Source organism: Phalacrocorax carbo, chromosome 2 (genome assembly GCF_963921805.1).
Source record: "Phalacrocorax carbo chromosome 2, bPhaCar2.1, whole genome shotgun sequence".
NCBI classification, from domain to species: domain Eukaryota; kingdom Metazoa; phylum Chordata; class Aves; order Suliformes; family Phalacrocoracidae; genus Phalacrocorax; species Phalacrocorax carbo.
This window is the reverse complement of record NC_087514.1, coordinates 64289307-64314159: the sequence shown is the minus strand read 5'-3', so window position 1 is coordinate 64314159 and position 24853 is coordinate 64289307. Positions and strand designations below refer to the sequence as shown.

General features: G+C 43.5%; 1 protein-coding gene and 1 long non-coding RNA gene across 3 annotated transcripts; both read right to left on the bottom strand.

The window, feature by feature from the left end:
- Positions 1-1170: 1170 nt before the first annotated feature.
- On the bottom strand, positions 1171-16194 carry CNDP2 (carnosine dipeptidase 2). Its single transcript, XM_064443112.1, has 13 exons — positions 16142-16194; positions 15466-15514; positions 13662-13751; positions 12768-12911; positions 10283-10445; positions 8622-8710; positions 7513-7713; positions 6913-6997; positions 6187-6347; positions 4094-4258; positions 3436-3577; positions 2651-2798; positions 1171-1880 (listed from the first exon to the last, which is right to left on the bottom strand). The coding sequence occupies exons 3-13, from the start codon at positions 13719-13721 to the stop codon at positions 1811-1813; spliced, it is 1428 nt and encodes a 475-aa protein (XP_064299182.1). The 5' UTR covers positions 13722-13751; positions 15466-15514; positions 16142-16194; the 3' UTR covers positions 1171-1810.
- Positions 16195-17759: 1565 nt separating this feature from the next.
- On the bottom strand, positions 17760-24361 carry LOC135311952 (uncharacterized). Of its 2 annotated transcripts, XR_010371520.1 has the most exons (4): positions 23838-24361; positions 20536-20681; positions 19027-19077; positions 17760-18725 (listed from the first exon to the last, which is right to left on the bottom strand). It is a non-coding gene; the product is annotated as an uncharacterized LOC135311952 (long non-coding RNA). The 2 variants fall into 2 exon arrangements; XR_010371519.1 differs by having other exon boundaries at positions 17760-20681.
- Between the last annotated feature and the right edge of the window lie 492 nt (positions 24362-24853).

Genomic DNA, 24853 nt, shown 5'->3' with positions numbered 1-24853 from the left:
GTTTTGATACTTTTAAAATCAATAGGTAGAAAATAAGCAATATAAACTCACCAACAGCAATGGAATTGTCTTTTTGTGTAAGTTAGCCCATTGGGAGAAGTCTGAGGAATCAATTCAATAACTGAGGAAGCTGCTTTAACACATTGACTGCTAGGACTAGTTATCCTGTATAACTAATTGATCCTAGCATACAGATGACCTTCAACTATTCAGGCATGCTAGTCTTGTCCTAGATACTTTGACACCACATGCAGTCTGTAATTCCACTGTCCCCGAAAGGGGGGGACCTAGCAGCCCACTACCATGTTTGTACAGATGCTTGCTGCTAGCAAGTACTGACACAGGTCTCAGCCTGTACCCCAGCTGCAAGTACAAAGTTTAATGGTACCAGATTATCTTGAGTCATCAACTCCCATGACAAACCAACCAGAACAACAACAAACAAGGCAGAGAAGCTTTAGAAGCTTCACAGTGAGAAGACTCCTCCCTGCCCTGAGAGCCATCCACTGTGAAGCAACATTGAAAGCCAGATCGACAAGACATTCCTGCCTTCTGCTCCCCCAAGGGAACAAGCACCACATGCTTTTCACCTATCTGCCAGGCTACAGGGCTGCATCATGCTCTCAGGCAGTGCCCAGAATAAAGCACCATCACTTGAAATGCTTACCTAGCTTAACCTGCTAGTGCTGGACAGGGAATTCAGTAACACCGAGCCAAATTCAGTTCAAATTAGCAGACATTTATGAGGGTTTGGTTTTTGTCATGATATCAGAGTGTTGGAGTTGAATGTCTCCAAAAAGACAGCTCGAAGTTGGATGTCAGTCAGTAGTTGCAATGAGCAATGCTCTTCTCTCCCCACTTACGCCTAAAATTCCACCCACTCCCTTGCAGTATTCATCAGTTGTGCTACAGTGTGATGACCTGGCTTAAAGAGCCAAAAGGGAACGTTTTCTGACCTTGTTTTCCCTCAGCAGAGCAGGATTTAACATGTGCTTCAAGACAAGCTGTTACAGAGCCAGAGCCTAGGGAATAAGAATTTTGATTCCTAGGAAGTACAGTCTGTGTAGCCATGTTGCTCATCTGCCTCTATAGCCATAGAAGAGTTCCTCCCAAGTTACTCAAGGTTGCTGTCCCTCCCGAGTCATTATTTAATCCTTAGAGACCAAGAGCCAAAGTCTAGAGCATGATTTATTGTTCTTTTCAGGGAATACAAAGGCAGCTTTACAAAAAGATGGCCAGTAGTCATTACCACAGTGAATTTACTTATAGCCTAATTCACTGTGAACTGAAACCTGCAGGCAGGTATAAGCTGTAAGAGACAAACTGTTCTTCAAAGTGACTCAGTTAGCAAGATAGATGCCTCACTACAGCTTGAACACATTCCAGTATAACCCCATAATCTGTCACTTTGACTACTTCCAGGACATATCCAAGAATAAGAACCTTAAACTTGGCTGGCAGTTCTGCAACTGATGTGGCTGCTTAAACCATTGAGAGCAAACTGTTCCTCCTGCTTTACAGGAAAAGTAGATAAATACAGCAAACCACAACTTGAGTGATACAGAGGGGACAAAGACACAGTTCAGGACTGCTGGCCAGATAAGGTATAGTCTGTGTCATTTGAAGTAAGCATTTAAAGAAATATTTTTGGTATACAGTGTTTTTGTCAAGTGGAACTGTATGCTTCCCTCTCCCCCACCAAAGCAGTGGAGTGTTGGTGGAAAAGGGGAGCCAAGTAAGACTTTAATTGATGACATTTTATAAGAAAATTCAGACTTCTGATCCAGAGCCAGAAGGTAGGGTGTCTCACTTATTCCTTCAGCTGGGAGACTTCATAGAGGTATGCACCAAGCATCTTCACCCCCTGGATGTAGTTGCTCCTGGAAAGAAGACAGCTTCCATTAGCATTGTCTTAGTTTAAGCTGTATTTTTAGCAGCTGTGCTTTTTGCAATATCATAGAATAATTGCATCATTAAGGTTGGAAAAGACCCTTAGGATCATCGAGTCCAACCGCTAACCTATCACTGCCAAGTCCACCACTAAACCATATCCTCAAGCACCACATCTACCCTTCTTTTAAATACCTCCAGGGATGGAGACTCAACTGCTTCCCTGGGCAGCCTGGTCCAATGCTTGACAACCCTTTCAGTGAAGAAATTTCTCAATATCCAATCCAAACCTCCCCTGGTGCAACTTGAGGCCATTTCCTCTCATCCTATCACTTGTTACTAGGGAGAAGAGTCCAACCCCCACCTCACTACAACCTCCTTTCAGGTAGCTGTAGAGAGCAGTCCTATGCATGCAACCAACACTGCAGGTATTACTGTGCAGCCAACAGGCAGTTCCAACCTCCCTGCATCTATCTCCCCTGGCAAGGAGAGAAACACCACCCTTGGGTAGCCAAGTTTGGAGACCAAAGTATGAAAACTGCTTCTGGTTTCAAGTGTATAAAACCAGAAGCTGTAATGAGATCAAGATTGAGGTACAGACTAGTTATCTAACCAGTGACTCTCTGCTAGGGAGAAGTGGCACTTTGCCTTTCACATAATTAAAGAAAATCAAGAGCTCAATTCTTCTTGGTCCTTTTCATAATATACACCATGACCCACAGTACAACTCAGGCTGGCACAGGGATAAATATTCTCTTACCTATTTAGCTTCTCATTTTGAGAGTGGGCACCATCATCTGCAGCTCCAACAGGAAGCAGCATGACATTCTTGCCTGTTGCTTCTTGAAAAGTAAGGGTAACAGGAATGCTTCCTCCTTCCCTGGTCAGGTCTGGTTCAACTCCAAAAACTAGAACAAAGTGATGCTCTAGTCAGTATGGAACTGTACTTGTTTTTCTGACACAGATCCTTACTGCTGCTTAAGCAATGAAGTATCAACCACTTCTGTACCATGTGCTGGCCAAGTCTTGCTCTGTTTTAATCAGCCAGACTGCAGAGGTTGCAGAGTTATGGCATTCACCCCCCAGATGTAGTGCTGGAGTCCTGTCACTTTCAGAGTTTAGTTACACAAATAACACTTCATCTGGGAGCCTGTTTGTACTCCAACACAGAAGTCAGATTCGCTCTAGTTGCCCTAGTGTAACTGATTAGGGGTGCGAGGATGACTAAACTTTGGGTGCTTTGGCTAAGCAAGTGATCTGAACTACCAACAATCTCATCCTTGTGCAAAAGCAACACCATACTACTATACTGGAACAAGGCTGTTGGTAATGAGCTTGGCAGCAAATTTCTTTCCTGTACCTCAGACTTGAGTTTAAGGATTGCATGTGACATGCTTCATGACATAAGTTTGGCTAAGTATGTACAGAACTGACCTCTGGAAGAGTATGTACAGAACATTGCAAACATGACCTCCTCTGTATTTCTGGAGGTGCTGGAACAAGAGCTTTTTAGTCCTCCCAATGACAAGCAGAAAACCCACTGACCTGTGTTCATAGCCCTCCGACCAGCCATGTAGTGGGGATGGTTGAAGTCTGACACCCAGGGTTTTCCACCGTGGCCTAGGTATACTTTGAATTTGTTGGGGCTCTGCAGCTCTGCAAACTTTTTGCTCAAGTAGTCTTCAACCTGTAAGAAAGATTAAATAGTCTTATCTACTGTTAGCATTTGTATGAACACTGGTAACAGCTGTACACTAAAAGCATCTTAGGGACTTGCAGGTCACTACTACTGTGCAGCAATACTTTTCCTATTACTATTATTTCATATTATCCCTATGTATCTCTTCTCTGAAATCAGAGCATCACCTTTAGGCAAGTTAGTAGTATACTGTATAACTGTCAGCCTATATGTCAACCTAATGCTTTTGAATATGCACTTCTGGCAATACAACTGCTCTAAAATTAGCATTTACTGCTGAGTCTTATTTGAGTTAGCTGAGAGAATTTGAATAGCAAGGCCACAAACAGTCCAGCGTGGGACCATACAGCAATTCCCTCAATTATCTGAGCTGAGGTGCAGAACAGGGAAGATAGTAGCAAAGTAACCGGAACCACTTTAGAAACTAGAAATACTCTTCCCCCAGGCATGAAGAACAGGAGAAGTTGAGACTAGTTTTGAGACCAGCAACCCATCTCAACATACGTGCTTTGTGACTTCTTCTGGAGTCATGTTTGGCACAATTCTGATTGAGAACTTGCCAATCACTTTCCTAGGAATCACAGTCTTGGCTCCAGAGGCTGAGAAGGCTCCTTCAATTCCATGGAGAGACAAGGAAGGGTATCTCCACCTGTGCATAAGGATATCTCTCTGCAGAAGCAAAGGGAAAGATGCAAGGTTACATGAAGTTTGGGGTTTCCCAAAGTAATAATTTCTTCAATCTAATAAAGACTTTGCAAGAAACAGTGCTTTCTCCCATGGAGAAATGCAGCTCATTCATGATCCCTCAGTTATAAACAGAAGCTGTCACTCCCATTAAGCACACATTTTGATACAACAGCTGGATTTTCAGCACCTTAAGAGATTCCATAGCTCTAGTTTGGCTTTCTCCTAGTGCTATGGAACTTACAGGACGTGATCAGTCTGCTTCTGACACAAATACCATCTACAAGGTGCTCAAGCAGAATGTGCAGGGAGTGTATTGGAAGCTCTAGTCCCCACTGCCTCAAGTCAGGCAGGTGCCTTTATCGCTAAGCCCCATGCTTATGAAGATCACAAGTTTTCTAAAAGCCTCACCACTGTGCAGACAGGTGTACAAAGTGCTCCTGTTTATATTATCAGTTGTATTAAACTGCCTGAACTCTGGGTTGATTAAAGCGAGCACTGTTGCCTTTTTCAGGTACACTTCTGCATTTCTTCCTTGTTGCCTTGGACACAGCTGTTCAGTACACTGCATACTGTGAATTCAACATATTTGTGTCCTGTATAGCTACAGTATGTCAAACTTGAACTTCACTGCAGAGATTCAGGGTCTTAGAACAAAACAACTGTTAATGTTAAAGCCCACAAAATTTCTAGGTACAACCTGCCTCTAATCTTTTCTCAAAGAGAATTTAACTGTCACTGTTCAAATCTTTCAAGCACATTGTTTCTCACCTGGAGATTACAGCCGCCTTTCCCACATCTCCCCTTAGTCCTAAGACCCTTCTTGCATGCAGCTTAGTTAGAACTCCCTTGGTAAGTTAAGCTAGGATTTCAGTCTAGCTAAGACTGAATAGCTGTAGTTCAGCATAATATATGAAGATCATCTTGTCAGCTCCTTCTTATATACAAGCTGTATTTCATCCATTACTTTATAGGACAAGGCTAAACAAGGAAGGCTGTGTGCTCTCAGTTGATACAAACCTGAGCTTGTAAAGACAAGGTTGAGGATATAAAATTGTTACTTATACCTATTTGAGTTGAGTCTCAAGTCTCCTCCTGACAGTACAAGGACAGAACACAGACCTGCACATGTAAACTTGTCTTTTACAACACTTGTTTCTCCATTTTATGCTAGATTTATTTACATCTAGGGTTTAATGCTTAAAAGTATGTAATGCCTATAGCTTGCAAGATTCAATGATGTTAACAGCATTCATTTGTAGACCTCCCAGGATGAAGATTTCAGAAGTTCACACATGAGTTTATTGAACTCAAGCCCGTTCAAAGATTTGGGCAGCTGCCTAGTTCATGGCTACGAAACAGTCCTTGCTTGCCAAGTCTAGGAAGATATTCAATATGTCAACCTTAAGGTCATCACAGCTAGACCTCAAGTTGTTGTCTCACCTTATAAGAGGTCATCTCTATGAGCAACTTCATTTCTAGTAACCCACTGAACTTCCCACAGATGTAAACAGGGTATCTGACCTCTGGAAAAGTGCTAGCAGTTCCTATCTAGCGTTAAGAGAACAGCACTAGATAAAGTTCTGTACAAGTTTGAAATGCTACTTATACATAGACTAAGGAGCATATTTAAAGTTGCCTAGACTGCTTGCCTTAAACATGGGATAACCTAGACTAAGTTTCCAAGCACATAACACTTTGCACAGGAACTGCTTAAGTATGAAATCAGCTATACAGTAGGTGAAGTTATCTTCAAAGCAATCTCACCATTTTAAAGACATCAGATTAATTCTCTGCCTACTAAATTACTTGGTAACTACAAAAGTATCCACAGAAGCTTGCTTCTGTCTTCTAATATAGATAGCTTGAACTAACACAGCTAACCAAGGTAGAGAGGAAGGAGCACAATATACCTTTGTACCATGCAATAGCTTTGTTGCTCCTACATCTTTTGCATATTCTTCCAGGTCGAAATCAATCTTCTCATATAGTGCCAGCTCCTCATCAGTAACAGGTGCCACTGCTTCATTAACACCTGGGATAAGAATTTTCCCTTTCTTATCAATAAGAGAACCTGTAAACAAGCACTTAATGTCAGGATTCAATCAGAAGAGACAAAATGTAATTGCTGGGAAGACTTCCCATGGAAAATACAGCCTTTGCCTTCTGAAAGCTCTGTAAATATAATAAAACTCTGACCTCTACCTCCCAGAGCCTGTTCCACTAAGCATGGAAGGCACTTATAGAATTTGCAGCTATCCAAAATGAGTGCTTCCTTGCAACTGCATTTAATTCTACTGCTACATATTTGGCTGGCTGTCTGAAGGGAGGATTCCCCAGGAGTTCAATATGGCATCTGTAGAGAAGCCTGCAGAAAAGAGCTGATTTAATTAACATACAAATTTGCAGCAAGGTTTTAGGGGAAGCTAAAGTAGATAGACAACTTCTTGGCATGACCTTCCTTATATTTTTGTATCTAAGGCAGCAGTCTGTTTTATGCATACGTAGCAAGCGCCATTTCATCGGTCATTGCTTTGCTAGTGTAAGCAGCCCTTAGGAACTCCTCTCACTGCAAACTCATGCTTTAACGACTTTGACTCCCACTCTAGATGCTTTCAGTGAAGCCTGCTTTTTCTTACCCATTAGAGTAATGAGATCTGTCATGGCCTCATGTACTGAGCCACCATAAACTCCAGAGTGAAGGTCTTTGTCACTGCATTCCACCTGGTTTGAAGTGAATTAAGATTCACGTTAATTTTAGCATGAAGACACTGACAAACAGACTTTTACCCTAGCTTTTTGCTGCATATGTTTTGAGAATGCATCTGTTTTTGAAACCAGACCATTCAGCTGTAGTGCATTAAAGCGTATGTGTTTTATTGCTCTGTGGAGTACAAGCCCTTAGTACTGACTGTCCCAACCTTGGAGACTTCAGTGGTGACATCTCTTCCTGCACTCAAGGAAATATCTGGATGAAGATATTATGCCATGAGATAGTCCTCCAGTGAAGGTGGTGGCTTATCTTGCTTCATACATTTGAAAGCTATCCCTCCCACCCAAGTATCATATCAGATAGTAAAACGAAAATATTTAGACAACTGGTAGAAACAGTTCTACTTAAGTAGTCAGTTTCACCTTTTCTGAAGAAAAGCTATTGGCATCGAAGAGTTGGAGCTACCACTCTTCTCCAGTAGAGAATTCAGCTTAATACTGTTTTTCCCCTGTATTTCAGCACTTACCTCTATGAAGTAGTAGCAGACACCCCTCAAGCCATAGGTGATACAAGGCTTCTTCTTGCCTAGCCAGTAGTTGTCAGAAATGCAAACATAATCCACATCTTTGAAGAAGGTGTCTCGCTGAGCAAAAATCAGTTCATCAAGGCCTTCAGATCCTGATTCTTCCATACCCTCCAGGCAGAACTTAACATTTACTGGAAACTCCTTTGAAAAGTAAAATCAAGAACAGATGAAGTATGTGAACACACTGGACTCCTTCGGCAATCAGTAAATTCAATCTGTCACATAGAAAGCAATAAAAACAGACTTGGGTAAATTAGTTCCATGACAGTGGAATTTGTTAATTATACACAACGTATTAAGAAGCTTGGACAGCACTTACATCACCCTTCATTTGATGGAATTCAGACTGTTCAAAAAAGTTTTAACCAAGCTGTAGAACAACTTGTTCCCAATCCTCTTAACTGTGGGAACGCAGAGATCTGTTGCCAAAGGTAAGTCACAGGGCTAGGAAAACTAATATTAACCACAGAAATTGCATGCTACAGTAGAAGAGTCAGAGCTATCCTGTCTATCCAGTCTACCATATTCTATGCCTAGACAGCACTTGAGAACTGCTAATTCTTCTCACAAGTAATAGCAACTTGTTTTGCAAGATGAAGCAGACATCCTGAGCTATTTCTGATTGCAATGTTCTTGAACAGAAACAGCAAAGCTCCCAGTTTAGTGTTACTAAGTTAATCTCTTCTTCGAGTTCAGTAGCAGTGAGACATTAAGCTTTGCTAAAGGCCAAGCTAATTTGACATCCTTACATGAAAGTAGTGATCACATTTGTTTATTCCTCCTGCTCCAGACACTTGCATATGTATTTGCCTTCCTACACATTGCATTAAAGCGAAAATGTTTAAAGTGCAATCTAAGCATCTTCAAGACTAACTTGTCAGCAAGTCAACTCAACCCTACTGGGACATCACAGAATTCACAGGACTATTGCATCATTCCTCCAATCAGCTGAATAAGCAGGCTTGCCTCACAAGGGTTTGTGGCTTGGACAACATTTATTGCTAGACTCAGCTGTATGAAAAAAAGCAGCATACGTTTTGGGCACATACCTGGTTAGTTTGTTGATAAGCTTCCAAGGCATTCAGCCAGGCAAGCACTGGACCTTTGTCATCTGTTGATCCTCGCCCATACAGCTTTCCTGTAGAAACAGGATACAAATTAACAAGCATGAACAAAAATTAGGATGAAGCTCCAGTCATCTCTTGCCTGTAGGAGAAAACATCCTTTTGGATAAGCTTTTTAGCCCTGCTTCTATTAACTTTTCATTTCTGATTCTTCTGAAGTAGCAGTTTTACATCCCACTTCATATACCCATGCAAGTGGGATAGGTACAGGACTGCAATAGTTCTCCCACTTAGGGCTACCCAACCTCTTGCCCCAGCTGTGCCCTAGATGGGACTTGAACATAAGCCTGGAAAAGATGTAACTGCCTTGGGCTAAGTTGTTCCCATATCCTTCACAATAGTATAATTTTCTGAAAACACAGCAGTAAGGGTATAGAAACAAACGACCTTCTTTTAACAGAAACCTATCCAGTATTAGCTTGAATTCTTTGCTTGAAGAGTAAGACTTCAGCAGCTAGTGACCAATAGCATCTCTGGATTCTCCAGACAAATATGAATCTTCCCAGAAAGGGCTTTAGTCAAAGAGAAGTTTTACAGACTACAGGGAAGTCCCAGGAAACATAGCACACAGGATCACAGTCGAGGTGGGTATTGCTGCAACTCAGCTGTGTCTACAACCCCTAAGCACTAGGCGTAACCACAGTGACAGAACAGGTCAGACATCTTGCAAGGTAAGGCGGCATTGGTAGATATGCCTCCTACACTGCCAGGCCACACAGAGATAATCCACAGCCTGGGGCAAGTCTAGCTCTTGCTATCAGATGACATAATCCAATTTGGTAACTTGGACTCTGCTGCCTGTGACCAAGTGCCCAGGTAGAAACACTAGTTACCACAGATATCTTTTCTTGACACTTATGCAACAGGAATGGTTAATGTCCTTCTATTCATATGACCTTTGACACTCAACACTGAGCAAATGAAACAAGTAAGATGCTGTTGGTAACACCAGCTTTAAACAGAAAAGAAAGTTTTTGTCTCCTCTTGCCTACTGGCAATGTGTTGTTTCAACAGGAGTTACTGCATGATTTTTCATCCCCATTTACAGGAAAGGGACACTTGTTTGGGGACTAGCTCTGTAAAACTCAGCTTCTGCAGTACTCATTGTAGCACAGTATGCAAACACAAGGCAACCCAGGGAAGCTGCTGTACCACTCCTGTCTGCAGGCATAAAGAAGCTGTGTTGAGTGTTGGCTCCCTGTAACGGTTCAAAATCCCTGCAGTCTGACATGCCCTTAAAGGCAGCAAGTTGTGAACAGCACAAGAAACTAGTTCTAGAAAGCTTTCTGACAACAAGTTGTTGCCATAGAAGGCAGCAGTTAAGACTTTGCTGTAGCTACAAGGAAGATAACATGCAAGTACAGTCTAGACTATCAGAAAAAGAAACAAGCCCTGAGAGTAGCTGAGACTTTGCAGCTCTACTTGTTTACCTTTTCCCCTCCTGCATTTTTTATCTCAACAGTATTAAATAAACACCCATGTCTGTTCTTACTCTCCTCTCCTTTCAAGGGTACAACTTCAGAACAGCTGAGAAATACCACACTTGTTACAGGAGTGCTCATCAGTCTTAAGTCCACCACTCTTACCATCTCTTTCTACCAGTGTGAAGGGTTCACTATCCCAGCCGTCCTCTAGTGCTGCTGGCTGAACATCCAGGTGACCATATACACACACCGTCTTTTTGCATGGATCTGAGCCAAGTGTTCCCAGAACAATTGGCGGCAGAGGGATCTTTGATCCATCAGGCAGCTAGAAACAGGCAAGAAGTTGTATGCAAATGTGGAACATCAGAGTAGCACATTTTTATCAGATTAATATGGAGGTGATGAGATTAGGGGCATAGACAGCTAAACAAAACTAAGATACTTAAACTGATTGCCAGAAGCAGTGTGGCAGTGAAGGCATGACAGAACCATGCCAGTAAAAGTTTCCTGACAAGTTCCAGTAATAATCAAAGTATTCCAAGCCACTCAGAACCGTTAGCTTTAAGCAATCTTTCATCAGACTTCCGCAGATCAAGCTGTCTGCATGCCAAACTGCCATATCTAATGCTGACCTAAGCATAAGTGATGAACTCCATTCAATATTGCATTCTGCATTGCTTGTCACTGCACTTTCACCCTGCCCACAGTATAGTTCTCGACAAAGATTTCCTGGCAGTGGTATCACTGAGTATAATACATGCCTACACCCAAAGAATGTCAGCATAACAGCTGGATTTCCTATGCCAGCCTACATTGTTAAGCAAAGGTCAGGGTAGCGCTGATAAGCTTAGTTCAAGAGTTCAAGAGTTGAACTTGCTTAGTTCTTTCAAATACTCCTTAAGCAATTATCACATGCTATTCTCAATCAGCATACTCCCCTCCAGTGAGTTAACACACACTCCTAGACACTGTTCCGCAGATCAAGATCAGCTTTATGCTTGCATGAGCTCCAAGCTCCGATTTATTATCAACAGGTTACATGGTCCTTGGCCAGCTGCAGTTCTAAGTGATTAAAGAATTATTGCAAGAATTTACACTTACAGTAATCAGTACACAGTAAAAACTGCTGTGCAGCAGTATACTACGTTAGATCAGACAACTTCACCAGATGCTTTACATTGTCCTTCACTGATACAGCAGCAATGTACATACTCTATTTTGTCTATACTTAATATAAAAGTAAATGCTAAAGTTAACTTTAATCCAGCTATAAGAGTTTTCTAATTAGAAATGTTACTTATAATAAACCCTTAAAATCAGTTCTTGCTCCCAGAAAGATATATTGATGAAAGGAACAAGTCTGAGTTAATTGAAATACTTTTGATGGGATCTTAGGTTGCAGGTAGTAGCAGAGCTAGAATTATCTTACAGATTCGCTCCCCAGAGGGCACATGATGCCAGCTGCTTCCCTGCTGGGACCTGTAGTGCTACAAGTAAGTGTATTCCAGTCACCAAAAGTAAGAACTGCTCGGAGGGTCCTGATTAACAGATTTCACCCAGGAGTCAGTAGCACCAACTACAATGATGATCTAACACTAGCAAACACTGCAGTACAACAGGATTTTGAACGCCACTATCCAAGCGCTACTCAAACAATTTTGGTATGGGTCTTGTTCTGTGACATGTAGTGACTAGGACTTCAAAGGACGAGCATATCAAGTGGATTGTTCTCTAGGATGTTATCGCTATCATTCTCCTAAGCACATAACTTCAGTCAGTATCTTTACAGCCTATGGGTCTGAGGACCAACACCAGCCTGCTGTTAAAAAAAGTCTAACATTTGTTTGCAGGTGCTCAGTTCTTGTTCAGTTAGAAAAGTATTTGAAATATATTTAACACACAGTCCAAAAATGCAATACAACATGCTTAATTGATCTAGATCCCAAAGTTTACTACAAACAAGGGTTTTAACAGGAAGCTTAGGACATGTGGCAGGGAAGACAATCCCACACTCCAACAAGCTACTGCCCTTCTAGGCCACTACCCACAAGACCCTTGAGTGGTGACCCTGACCAAAAGCCCAGACATCAAGGAATTAGTGATCCACATAGTTAGCCTGAGTACACCCAAGCCTGTGCTGTGCTATGCTGCACACACATCTTTGCCTTCCTGCCCATGTTGTGCTGTGCATAACCTTGGGCTGCAGGATAAGCTTAGCCAGCTGACTGTAGCTGGAGGCAGTTCCCACTTGGTACTGACAATTATACCACCTGCATGTCCTTATCTTTGAAAGCGCAGCAAGAAGTTCTCATGTGAATATCCCTTTTGTTTGGCAGTGGAATCGAACAGCTTGAATAAATAAAATGGGATAACATTTCCATGAATGGGATCTGCACACCATGCTGCATGCTGACTGGAAACCCACTAGATGCTGCACAGGTTGGGGTTCCCAGCATCCGAAGGGACATAATAATATCTATACTATTCTCTTTCTTTATAGAAGTAGCTCTAATAAACAGCATTTAAAATTATACTTTATGGAGTCTAAGTGTCTTTCTTATTGGGATCATAAGATGACAGCCTGGCACAAAACACCTTGTCTTCAAAAGATACTACCTACTAAGCTGACGTGGAGATGCCCGCATACCGTTTGTTTCCCAATGTCCATAAGCTGAGTTGTGCCTCCCAGTCGCTCAATATCCTTTGCAGCAACCTCCATCATGTGTCTGATTTCAGCCCTCTTCTCCGGCCATGCTGACACACTCTGGATTGCCACCCATTGAGCCAGCCGCTACAGAGACAGAAAAGTTAAAGGTTTCACTACACATGAATTATGGCACAGGAAGCACTATACAAATACACCACCTTGCAGTTCAACTAGTACTGTTTTAGCCAAGCTTAAACTTGAGGCAAATCAGATCTCTCTCTCTGCTCAAAGGAATGCTCTAAACATTGATATTACACTCAAAAGCTCTCTAAAAACCTTACTTTCTACAGCTGCCCCTGCAGTGTAGCCCAAAATCTATAGATACAGCAGGTAGGCTTAACAGTATGACAGCTTGTGCACGTTGTGCCTTTCTGGTTGCCATTTTTTAAGAATCCAGAACCAGCTGATGTCCTTCAGGCTTCTCAGAAAGGCTGCCTTCGCTTCCCCGCACACCCACGTGAGATCAGTGAGAGCAACTGTCAGAAGTCAAGTTGAACACTTGGCATACTTCTTGCCTGGGAGTTTATAGTGCTGTACACCACTGATCCCTTCACAGGCGAGAGGGATTGCAATACAAAGTACAATTAAATTTCAGGTTAAACAGCAAAGTACAGAAAGTAACCTCTTTCTCTGTCCCCCAACATGAACAGGCTTTACTCCAGCACTGCTTGTATCTTTCCTCTCCCATCTCAGAAGGGAAGAGACAGCATAAACCTAGTTTGGCATTCATGAGGTAGAGCCAAACTCCAGGTAAGGCACTGCTTGCACTATACAGTAAGAGAGCATCACCTAATAAATCTGTGGGGCAGGACAAGACTTTGAAAGAAAACTTACCTCAATATAGACGTCCTGGTGTTCATCAATGTATTTAAAGAGTGTTTCAAGAGCAGACATTTTCTGACCAGATTGGTGTCGCTGACAATTCTGTGACAGAAAATTAGTTTCACCCGCACAGGTTTCAGAGACAGCAGTCAGTAACTGAGCAGCCACAGAAGACTTTCACCTTTCCTCTGCTGATGCCACACACTAAGCTGTGTAAATATAAAGCTTGAGGCCACTCCCTCTCATGAAATCATACAGTGAGGTGGCTAAACAAAACTATATTTAATCTCAACATAACTGTTTCTGCCTCTCTCCCCACAATAACTTTGGAAGTTAAACTGGTCTATAGAGATACTTCAAGTCATGTACTTCACTTTACTGCAGACTTCCAGGCAAAGTTACTCCAGTGAAACTTACTCTTTGAAGTTGCATTTTATTATAAGAGCTCAACTAATACTGTGCCATATACTTGAATGCTAGTAACTAGGTCCAAGGAAACACCACACTTTGTCCTCTACAAAGGAGGTTAAAAGCTGGCAGCTTAAGAACTCTGTTTTCTTCAGCTTTGAAGTCTTAACCTGCCACTCAGCCTTCCCAAAGAAGGTCAGAGTGAAGTCCAGGGAACAGAAACCAGCCCCAGCAGGCCATGAGCAAGTGGTCAGTGACTAGTTCCATGCTACCACTTCCTTGTTTTGTTGTAGTTTCAACTGAAGCTCAAGTGAGAAAACCCAAGACGCTTCCCCTCCACAGTTTCCCATCTTCCTCACTAGTCCAAAAATCCATATTTAAAAGACATACTGTCTACTCAGCCAAACTTAAATGTAGTTATCAAGTTAGACCTAAAGATACAGCACCTCTTCTAATCCAGGAAAATAAAAAGCTTTACAGACATGCCTCTGAAATACAAGTGCCTAGACCACAAGAATAACTCTGATGTCCATGTACTACACTGAACAAGTATGTTCAGCAGCCCCAAGTGCTGTGACTCAGTATTTTGTTCAGTCAGCCTTATGCCAGATCTTTAAGCCTTTCTTCCACTTGTACATGGAAGTCACAAGACAATATGCTAATTGTTAAAACATTTGACTGTGCCTTAGGATTTCTTGAACAGCTGACTAAACATAGCTGAAATTAATACTTTGAAGCTGCAGGTCATCCCACACAACATAGGATACAAGCACATCCTACCATCCCAAATCTACAAGACCTACTGAACGCATTTTCTTTCAAGAGAATGCTCAAGCATTCTCTTCTAGTCATGAATGGTGAAAACTAACACCTTCAAAAGGACTATATAGACATAACCAAGTTAAAGCAGTGCTTCTCACCAAAGCCTGGTTTCCCTATGAAGCCACTAAAGCCACATGCAGTTAAGAGCTTAGGCATGATTCACCTGGAGCTTTTCAGAGAAATTAGAACACAGGCATCAACCCTGTGCATCTGAGACTCCACTCAGCCAGTTCCCAGAGCAACATCAGGGCTTTAGCTTCACAGCACAGAACAAAAAATACAACATATTACATGGAGGCTGATATCCTCTCCCACACAAATAAGATCTGAACTACTTGCTAAGTTAGGGACTACTTTAAGTATAATCTTAAATGACTAGATATTCTTCAAATTAGAGGGGTACTGAATCACTTCAGTCTCACTCTAGAGCTGCCAAAAAAGTCTGCCCCAGGCAGCTTCAAACTTGCAAAAGCAAGTGTAGCTTACTGCACAGCAGGAGTGTGGATATTACTTCCCCTCCCCTCTTAAAAATCAGGACTAGAATTCCCCAGAGATCCTTCAGGCTGGAGAACTGAATCCTTCCTACCTGCGTGGAAGCTGCTCCACAGTTCTGCCTTTTCACGGCACTACAACAGCTGCGTTATGGAATAAGAGAACATAAGGGACTGTCAGTGCACCATGATAACTTCACCCCCCCTACCCACAGGCAAGGTGAGCGCCCCAGGCGAGGGTATTTAATCCGGCCGGGGAGGGCCGCAGCCATCGCGGCCGCTCACCGCCCACCACACGCCGCTGCAAGCGGCCACGTACAACCCCACGCCCACCCTGCGGGCGCTGCTCTTTGGGCTGAGGGTGACTGAAAAAGTCAAATCTGGGACTTTACGAGGTTTTGCAGCGACAGGAAGAGCTGGCGGCAGCCCCCCGCTCTGTGAGCGCGGGGAGGTGCGTCGCGGGCCGGGTTTCCTGACGACAGGGGGAGGCTCACGGGGAGAGACCAAGCGTGGGGAGGGGGACAGGGGAAAGCCAGAGCAGGGGAGGCCGAGGCCGGGCAGGGGCCTCCTACCGCTGGATACCGGGCAAGGCCCAGCTGGGCCGCCAGGCACCCGGCGCCTCCCCGCAAGGCCGAGGCGCGGAGGCGGCCGCCGGCGGGGCCGTGGACAGGCCGAGCGCGGCCCTGAGCGCCGGGCCAAGGCGCCACAACGCGAAGTGGACGGGACGAGCCGCGGCTTCCCCCATACCCTCCCCGCCCTGCCACCACTCACAGACCGCTGCCGCCCCGGCGCTCTGTGGCAGGCACCGGTTGCTGCCGCCGCCGCCCTTTAAATAGCCCGGCGCCGACCCCGCCCCGCGCCGCGCGCCACGGTGGCCAATCCGCGGGCAAGGAGAGGGCAGCCCGGCGGCCCCGGGGCGGGGCTTGCCGCAAGAGGGGGCGTGGCCTCGGCACGGCCTGCCTGCCGGGGGAGGCGGGGCCCACCTGTGTCGTGTCCTGCGCTGGGGCGGGGGGCGGGGCATCACCTGGAGGTGCTGGGCTGCCGGTGTCCCACCCACTCTCCAGTGCGACGGCATGAGCACGGGCGTAAATAATATGAGACAAATACAGGAGATAATACAGGAGATAGTAAGGGGGGATGTGCCTTGGGAGAATATAATACGGGAGGAATGTGGGAGACCTTGGCTGGAGCCCGCCAGGAGAACTGAATTACTCCAACCAGAGATGGGAGTGTCCTTATAACCTTCTGACATTTGTGGTTTAGATGGATTAGATAGATTTGGATGTCGTTTAGATAGATTAGAAAAGGAAAGTGTAATACCAACGGTAAAATGCAAAAGCGAAGATCACCTAGTATCGGGTTTCCTTAGCTCCTAACAGTGTTGGAAGGGCATAAAGTCATTTCAAGTGCAGCAGGATAAAAGTTCAGGTAAGGCTTGCTATTGCCCTGCACCTGGCCTAAATGAAGCAAGGCCTTGTAAGACAGGAACTGCTAAAGCTGCTTCTGTTCATGAGTAGTTGAATAGCCTGGATACACATTGCTGTTAACCATGTATGGATATAACAGTTTGGTAACTAATATCGTTTTATGGACATTCTTAAAAGAACTGCACAAATGGTCATTGGCCCCAGGATGTAGTAAATGGATTTGTTACCTGAATTACTGAGGCAGGTTCACCGCTCAGTCAAACCTATTAGGCAGGTGGTCCTCAGCGCCACAAAAATTAGGAGATGTGCTGATAGAATTTGCTGAGGGCATGAGGCCGGGGTATGGAGTCAGGATAGAGAAGGAAACTGGAAGAATGTGGTGACCCTGAGGATCACAGAAATAAAACCAGGATGAAATTTGGTAACTGGCAGCTTGCGAGCTAGAAATGAGTAAGGAGCAGGGCATGCTAGCTGGTCACAGGAGGTCTGTGAGCTTCCAGGAGCTGCCATGGAAGAGAACTACATAATTTGGTAACTCAGCAGGTGGTGCCTGGGGGGGTGAGGTAAGTGCTAGGACCTTGCACAAGGCTGTGGTGTGTGGTGTCCCATGTGGACTGCTGGGCACAGATACAGTCACCCACGGGTGATGAGCTGAAACCACTCCAGCAGGTCTCCGGGAGCTGCTCGGATGACCAGAGAAACAAATTGTCTCTGAGCATATGAATTTGGTTTAAGTAACCTACAGAAAAGACTGAGGAATGACATAATTGCAAGCGCTTTTTATGCTGGGGTTAATGCACAAGGGGGAGGAAAATATTTACTGGTGGTGGCTGTAAGGGCCTGAGGTTTGGCTGCTTGGGCTAGGGGCCAGCCAGGGAGGGAGCAGTGAGGGCTGCCCTGTCCCACTGGTGATGGTGGGGAGAGGCTCCCTGTGGTATATGACAGACACAGACTCGGTAGGGTGTAGGCACAGTATCACTTTAATATAAAATTCTCTGATTTTGTATCTCCCCCTTTCTTCTTTATGACCAATCTGTTGATTAACAGTGTGGCCATAATGCAGGCTTCTACCTTTTGCACTCGCTGGATAGCTGACCGTAGAATCTGTAAAGACACTAAGAACAAGAAAAACAACACAGCACCTATACCAATACATACCCACATTCGAAGATTTAATCCACTAAACCAAGTTTTTGGATTTAGCCATGACAAATCATTCCTTAATGTTTGAAGCACACTTTCACTTGTTAGGTCTTGCAATTTCTTAATTTGGTCCTTTAATTGATCATGCAGAGATTGAATGTTATGCTGAAAAGATAAGTAAACACCCCCTGTAAATGTTGTTTCACAAAATCGCAGCTATGCTGAGTACTATTCCACAGGAGAGGCGTGACACATAAAGCTCTATGTTTATGTTCCCAATCGCATTGCAGGTTTACTCAGGTTTTGAGTGCCTCCTGCCAATCTCCCAGCCACATCACTGTGGCTTGTATGGCCTGAAATCGAGATAAAACCTCTTCATCAATTTTTTCTTGTATTTGAAATTCTTTAGTCACATTTGTCAAGGCTTCTCCAACTATGTGTGCAGTTTTAACAGATTGTGTAAGTGAGGCTGCTGCTGTAGCAGCCAAGGCTATAATAATAACCACAGAAATTATTGCAAATATCAACCATCCTAAAAACCATCTAGTTCTTCTTTTTGTCTCACTTACTTTTTGTTATAAAATACTAGCAAATTGAGCCAAACCACCTTCACCTTCCCACGATCTTGTCAAATTCACCGGTAACCGTAATTCCGAATGCCACCAAAGAGGAAAAAGATAAGACTTATTTTGTACATTACTAAAAGATACACAAATCCTGTTCATCTTCAGCATGTGTTTTCACTTGGGCTGGCTTTACATTTCTTGCAGGGATCCAGTAAGGACCTGAAGGAAGAGAAACACAAGCAAGCACATCCCTGTCCCCATGTAAGCAGAGAACTGGTCCCACCCATTGACCAGATTCCAAATTCTTATAAAACACCTGGGGTCTCAGAGTGGAGGATTCCTCAGCTCTAAAATGTCTATCTACTGTGGAACTATATTGTTTAGACCCAGATAGATTAAGAAAATTTAAAACATAACTAGCTTTGTCCAATATTTCCTGCAGTGTTATCCCTACCGAATTCCCCCTTTTTTGTTTATCAGTAAGAGATTTCAAAGAATGGTGGGCGTGTTCTATAATCACCTGACAAGTTGGAGAATGTGGGATTCCAGTAATATGTTCAATTCCCCAATCCTGCAAAAATTAGAGAAAATGGCGAGAAACATAAGCTGATCCATTTTCTGTCTTCATCTTCCAGGGAACCCCCATGGTTGCAAACCATCGCAAAAAATGTTTCACAACATCCTGGGCCCATTACCCAGAATGAGCAGTGGCTATTAAAAACCCAGAGAAGGTATCGATAGAAACGTGGACATACTTAAGTTGTCCAAAGGAAGAAATGTGTGTGACATCTTATTGCCACAAGTCATTTGCATTTAAACCTCTAGGAGTAGTTCTAGGCAAAACAGGTAAAGGAGAAAGCCACTGACAATCTGGGCATGCCCAAATTATATCCTGAGCTTGTTCAGTTGTTAGAGAAAAATGTTTCCGTAAGGAGTGTGCATTTTGATGAAAAAATTCATGAGCCAATTTGGCCTGCTCAAAAAGCTGGGGAGAAACTGCAGCCATTGTAAATCGATCTGCTATTGCATTACCTTCAGCAAGAGGTCCTGGTAGGTTAGTGTGAGATTGAATATCAACGACAAAATAGAAATGTTGTCTTGTTTTCAAAAGCTGCGCCAGTTTTAACAATAAATCAAACAACTGTTTGTTGTCCACCTCCCATATAAAAGCAGATTCTAAACACTGAATAATACGCGTGACATATGCAGAATCTGTGACTATATTGCACATATATTAAGAGGTTCCCTGGAAAATAATTCAAAAGCATGAACTGCTGCAGCTAATTCAACAAATTGTGTAGACCCAGAGAGATGCAAAACATCTGAGGCCTATTCTTCACAGTCTGCTTGTTGCCAAACAACTGCAGCTTTACCTGTTTTACCAGACCATCAATAAATACAGTACGTGCATTTTGCAAAGGAACAGAACTCAACAAGGATTGTGGTTGGAGAGGTAAGCAGTGTAAAGAACCTAATAAAAGATGACATGGCAGAGAATACAAAACAACATTAGTATAATCAGCCAAGGCAGCCTGAAAAGTTAAACTGTTACACAACACAGCATGAAACTCTTCTATTGTTAATGGTAAATGGATAAAGACAGGATCTCATCCTGTTATTTGTTGACATTTCAAATGACCTTGTGAAACAAGTCTGGCAATCATCTCTAGGGCAGTGGTTAACGTCTTGGCAAAAAAATGTGGTAGAAATAGCCATTCTAAAATGCGCAAAGCATCCTCTTCCTTTGTCCCATTGGCCTAGAAGAGCATACAGTTGAAAAGAATGATAAATGACAAACAATCAAACTGACAACTGGAGGGAAATTCAGTGAGCAAATGTGGAATTAATTTTATCTGTCACTGTTTGAAGTGCTGACTGAGTGTCTTCTGTCAATCGTAGAAGAAGTTAGCTCAGGGTTCCCTTTCAGTAAAGAAAACTGTGGTGACAGTTCATGTGTTGTTATACCCAACAGAGGTCGAAGTCAGTTAATTGTTCCCAACAGCTTTTGTAAATCATTCAAAGTACTCACTGTGGTAGCAAGTCAGACCGACTGTGGATATACATACGAATCAAGAAGTTTCCAACCAAGGTATTTCCATGGAGGAACTGATTGCACCTTTTCTGTCGCAATTTGGAGGCCGTATCGCTGAAGCTCAGTTACTACATCTTCAAAAACTTGGGAAAGAAGCAATTCAGTTTCAACAGCTAATAAAATATCATCCATATAATGATATAACACAATGTTATCATACAGTCTGTGAATATTTGACAAGGCTTCACTGACCACCACTTGACATATGGTCGGGCTATTTTTCATCCCTTGCAGTAAACTACACAATGAAACCGCTGCATAGGTCAATCACTATTAACCACAGGAACCGAAAAGGCAAAACAAACACAATCATCACAATGTAAATGAATAGTGAAAAAGCAATCTTTCAAATCAATAACCTTCAAATGCCAATTATCTGGAATCATAGTTGGATTTGGAGTTCCTGGTTGTAGAGCCCCCATAGGTGCCATCACTGCATTAATAGCTCGGATGTCTTGCAACAATCTCCATTTACCAGACTTTTTAGGAATAATAAATATAGGAGTATTCCAAGGGCTCGTGGAAGGGACAATATGACATAATTTCAATTGCTCTTGCACTAATTCATGAGCCTTTTCTAGCCACTCACATTTCAAAGGCCACTGGTCTACCCATACTTGTTTGCCTGTCAGCCAAGTCAGCTTGAGTCATGGCTGAATGTCAGTGGCCTGCATTAAAAATGTGTCGTTAGTGCTATGTTCCATTGTTACAAGAGATCATGACCCCATAGAGTACAAGGCACAGTCAGAACATAAGGTTTTAAAACCACTTGTTTGTTTTCAGGACCTTCTACTATCACAGAATACATACTTTCCCCAGGTACTTGTGTTCCTCCAATTCCAGTAACAGCAGCAAACGCCTGTACTAATGGCCATTCCTGTGGCCAATCTGACCGCTGAATTATAGAAACATCCGCTCCAGTGTCCACTAGACTCATGAACACCTCACTGTTAATTCTACAAGTCAACAACAGTTGTCCTGTGGTAATTTTCTGTGTCCAAAAAATGTGAGGTAAACCAGTGCTTCCAAACGCAGTGGATCCCCTTTTGTCAGCATGGGAGGGGTTTCCAGCTTGTATCTGTGTGTTGGACAGCAGGAGCAACTGTGCAGGTCGGTCCCCTGCAGGTATAGTGCAGGGTGGTGTAGGTGTCCAGATCATGATTTTTATCATTCCTGTATAGTCAGAATCTATGACCCTGGGCAAAACAAATAGGCCTGCTCTGGAAGTAGAGGAACGACCAAGCAATAGGGCACATAAAGCCTTAGGTAAAGGACTCCTGTTGCCAATAAATGTACAGATTGATCTCGAATTACTGTTGATTGACTGGTGGCCAGGTCCAACCCCGTGCTGCCTGCTGTGGCTGGTTTGAGAGACCTGACTGTTGTAGGTTGCCAGTGCTCGTCTCATATGTGCCCACCATGTCAAGGACTGTGCCAGTGGAAGCTGCGTCCTGTTGTGCTTTCTTAGGGCACCGGACCTTGTGCCCCTTCTCCCGTTTCCCAATGCTCTTCCAGGGAGCAGATTGCCCTGTTCATCAAACTTAGAATGACATTGATTAGCCCAATGGTATCCTTTTTGACAACGAGGGCATAGCTGAGTAGGTTGCTTTCCCTGCTCTCCTTGACCTCATCCTCCTCTTTTTGCTTTCGGGCAATCCTTCTTTACATGTCCTTCCTGATCACAGGAGAAACATTTAGTAGCAGCTCTTGCGACCACCAACTGTTGAGCTAAGGCAGCAGCTAACACGTCTGCCTTATGTTGCTCAGAACCTACATTTTGGCATGCTTTAATAAGATCATTCAAAGTTTTTGCTTGATTGCGGATAGGATCAATAGCCTGTTTACAGTCGGTGTTCGCATCCTCAATGGCCAGATGAAACAATAAAAATTCTGCTGCTTCAGAAGACTCTACCTCTCTATGTATAGCAGTCTGTAAATGATCTAGAAATTGTACATATGGTTCCTGAGGTCCCTGACGAATGGCAGCAAATGATGATTCTCGTTTTCCAAAATCTGGCACCCGTTGGAGTGCCCCGAAGGTTAAACCTGCCACTTAAGCAAAAACGTTTCATGGCGTACCAGCTTGTGCTGTCCCCGTAGCATAATTCCCTTCCCCCATCAACTCATCAAGACAGATAGCAATTCCAGCCATTAAGTTGTCCATTACCTGGACCTGAACTAGCTCAAGGTATTCAGAAACCCACACAGAATATTGCACTGCAGACAAGCTAAGGCGTAAAATGAATTTCCAGTCCATGGGTGTCATTGCATAAGATTCTTCTATAGCTTGTAGCAAATTCATTGTAAATGATGCCTGTAAACCATATTCCTTTATTGACTTGAGCACCTCCTTTATCACTTCATATGGTAAACGAGTATACTCCGGTGGCCTATGTGGTCAACATAACACAGGCATGGATTGAAGGAGTGATATATCCCCTTTTTTTAAGGCTTCTGTCCAACACTCATCAAGCAGCCTGCCTGGAGCTGTAGGTTGAACAGCTCCTTGCAATTGATAAATGGGAGGTGGCGGTGTGAGCAGTGGCAGCGGTGGCGGGGCGGTGGTGGTGCCAGAGGGGCGGGAGGGGGGGACAGATGTGTCAAAGGTAAACGTGAGAGAGTTTTTTGTCATTGTTATTGCAAAATCTCATCTGCCGCAGGGGCAGAAGCAGCCATCGTTTGTACAGGAGTAAGCGGGGGGTACAAATCTGGCTCCTGTTCAGGATCAACAGGATCGGGATCAAAAGGATCCTCAGGGTTATTTATATCCTCCGATAACAGAGGTTCAGCCACCACTTTAGCATAGTCTGGTTCCGGCTCAGGATCTATTAATTCAAATTAACTGGGTTCTTTTCTCCGGTTTGACTCATCAGGCAGTGGTGCAGGATCATTTACTTTCTGCAGTACCTGTTCAGCAGGTAGCAGAGTTCTAAGAGCAGTATAAACCACACGCCAGGTAATCAATATACCATCAGGGAACTCCAACTGCAAAAGTTGCTTAATCTGCATCTCCTCACCAACTTTCTGCCATAGGGCGAGATCGTATGATCCCTTGCTAGGAAACCATGGACAATGATCCCAAATCCATACAAGCAACCTCACCAGCTGCAGCAGAGCGACCTTAAATCCTTGCTTTTGCAAAAAACGTTGCAAAATTTCAGAATGTAACTTCTGTTCCCTAGTTGCTGACTGTCCCATAATGTAAAACGGCAGTCTAGGACTTCCCTGCAGCTGCTCACCTGTGCTGTCCAACGACTGGTGATTAGTATGACTGCTTGATGCAATATCCTCCATCCAGCTGCGTAGGGGTACACCACCGGTAAGTATTGTTGCTGCTTTCTTTTTGTTATTTTTCAAGTCCCTTTGTTATTTTTCATGTCCCTGTTCAGGTGCCCTGTGCTGTATGATGGACACAGACTCTGTAGGGTGTAGACACAGAATCACTTTATTATAAAATCCTTTGATTATATATAGCATTTCTGTAAAGGGGAGGCCCCTTTATTCCCCAATCACCACCCGATTCGTGTTCCCAGTATAACTTGATGTTTATATTTTCTGTTCCTTCTGGAAGATGCCTGACTCTTGTTTCTCAGCTCCTTATCTCCAGAATTTAGCCAGCCACCTGTTGTTTGCAAACCGCTGGAACATGCAGAGCTTGCTTTGTACATGTCCTTTCTTTGACCCATTGTCCTTGGCCATTTCAGCAAACAGGCCAAAGCTGCATATTTCTCATGCCGTTTTTATTAAACAAGATGTTGTTCTCCACAGCTCCCAGGCAGCCAGCAGAAATTTCCCTAAGAAAATGGAATTTTTGGAACTGTCCACTAAAGACAGAACAATGAACTATGCGAGCCTGGCAAAACAGAAGTTGAAGGCCAGAGATGAAAACGGAGAGATAGGGAAGCACTTGTTTTGTGACTATATCCTTGAGGAGAGCTGAGAGACTGATCAAAGCAAACATCCCACCTCAGAAGCTGCTGAGAACGGGGTGATAAAGTGTATAGTCAAAGAGAACAACTAATTGGGATGTAGATAAGAACTAAAACAAAGTGCCCAGTAGGGGAACTATCCTCGTTATAATACTAAAAATCAGGCCTATAGGCCAGGAACTGACACACACACACACCCCCCCACCCCCCCATTAAAAGTGAGCTGTACTGTTACATTGGGGCGAGAAAGAAAGTAACCAATTATTAGCTGAGGTGTGTGAATATTAGCTGTGATGGACACATTTAACTGTATAAATGCCTTGTAG

Bases quoted from the DNA above. Each gene is read 5' to 3' on its own strand.
- CNDP2 (XM_064443112.1), bottom strand. From the start codon at position 13,721: ATGTCTGCTCTTGAAACACTCTTTAAATACATTGATGAACACCAGGAC. The intron at 2,799-3,435 runs GTCAGTGGGTTT...ACTTTGTTCTAG, and splicing joins TCGGAGGGCTATGAACACAG to TTTTTGGAGTTGAACCAGAC. The intron at 1,881-2,650 runs GTAAGAGAATAT...TCTTCTTTCCAG, and splicing joins CAAAATGAGAAGCTAAATAG to GAGCAACTACATCCAGGGGG.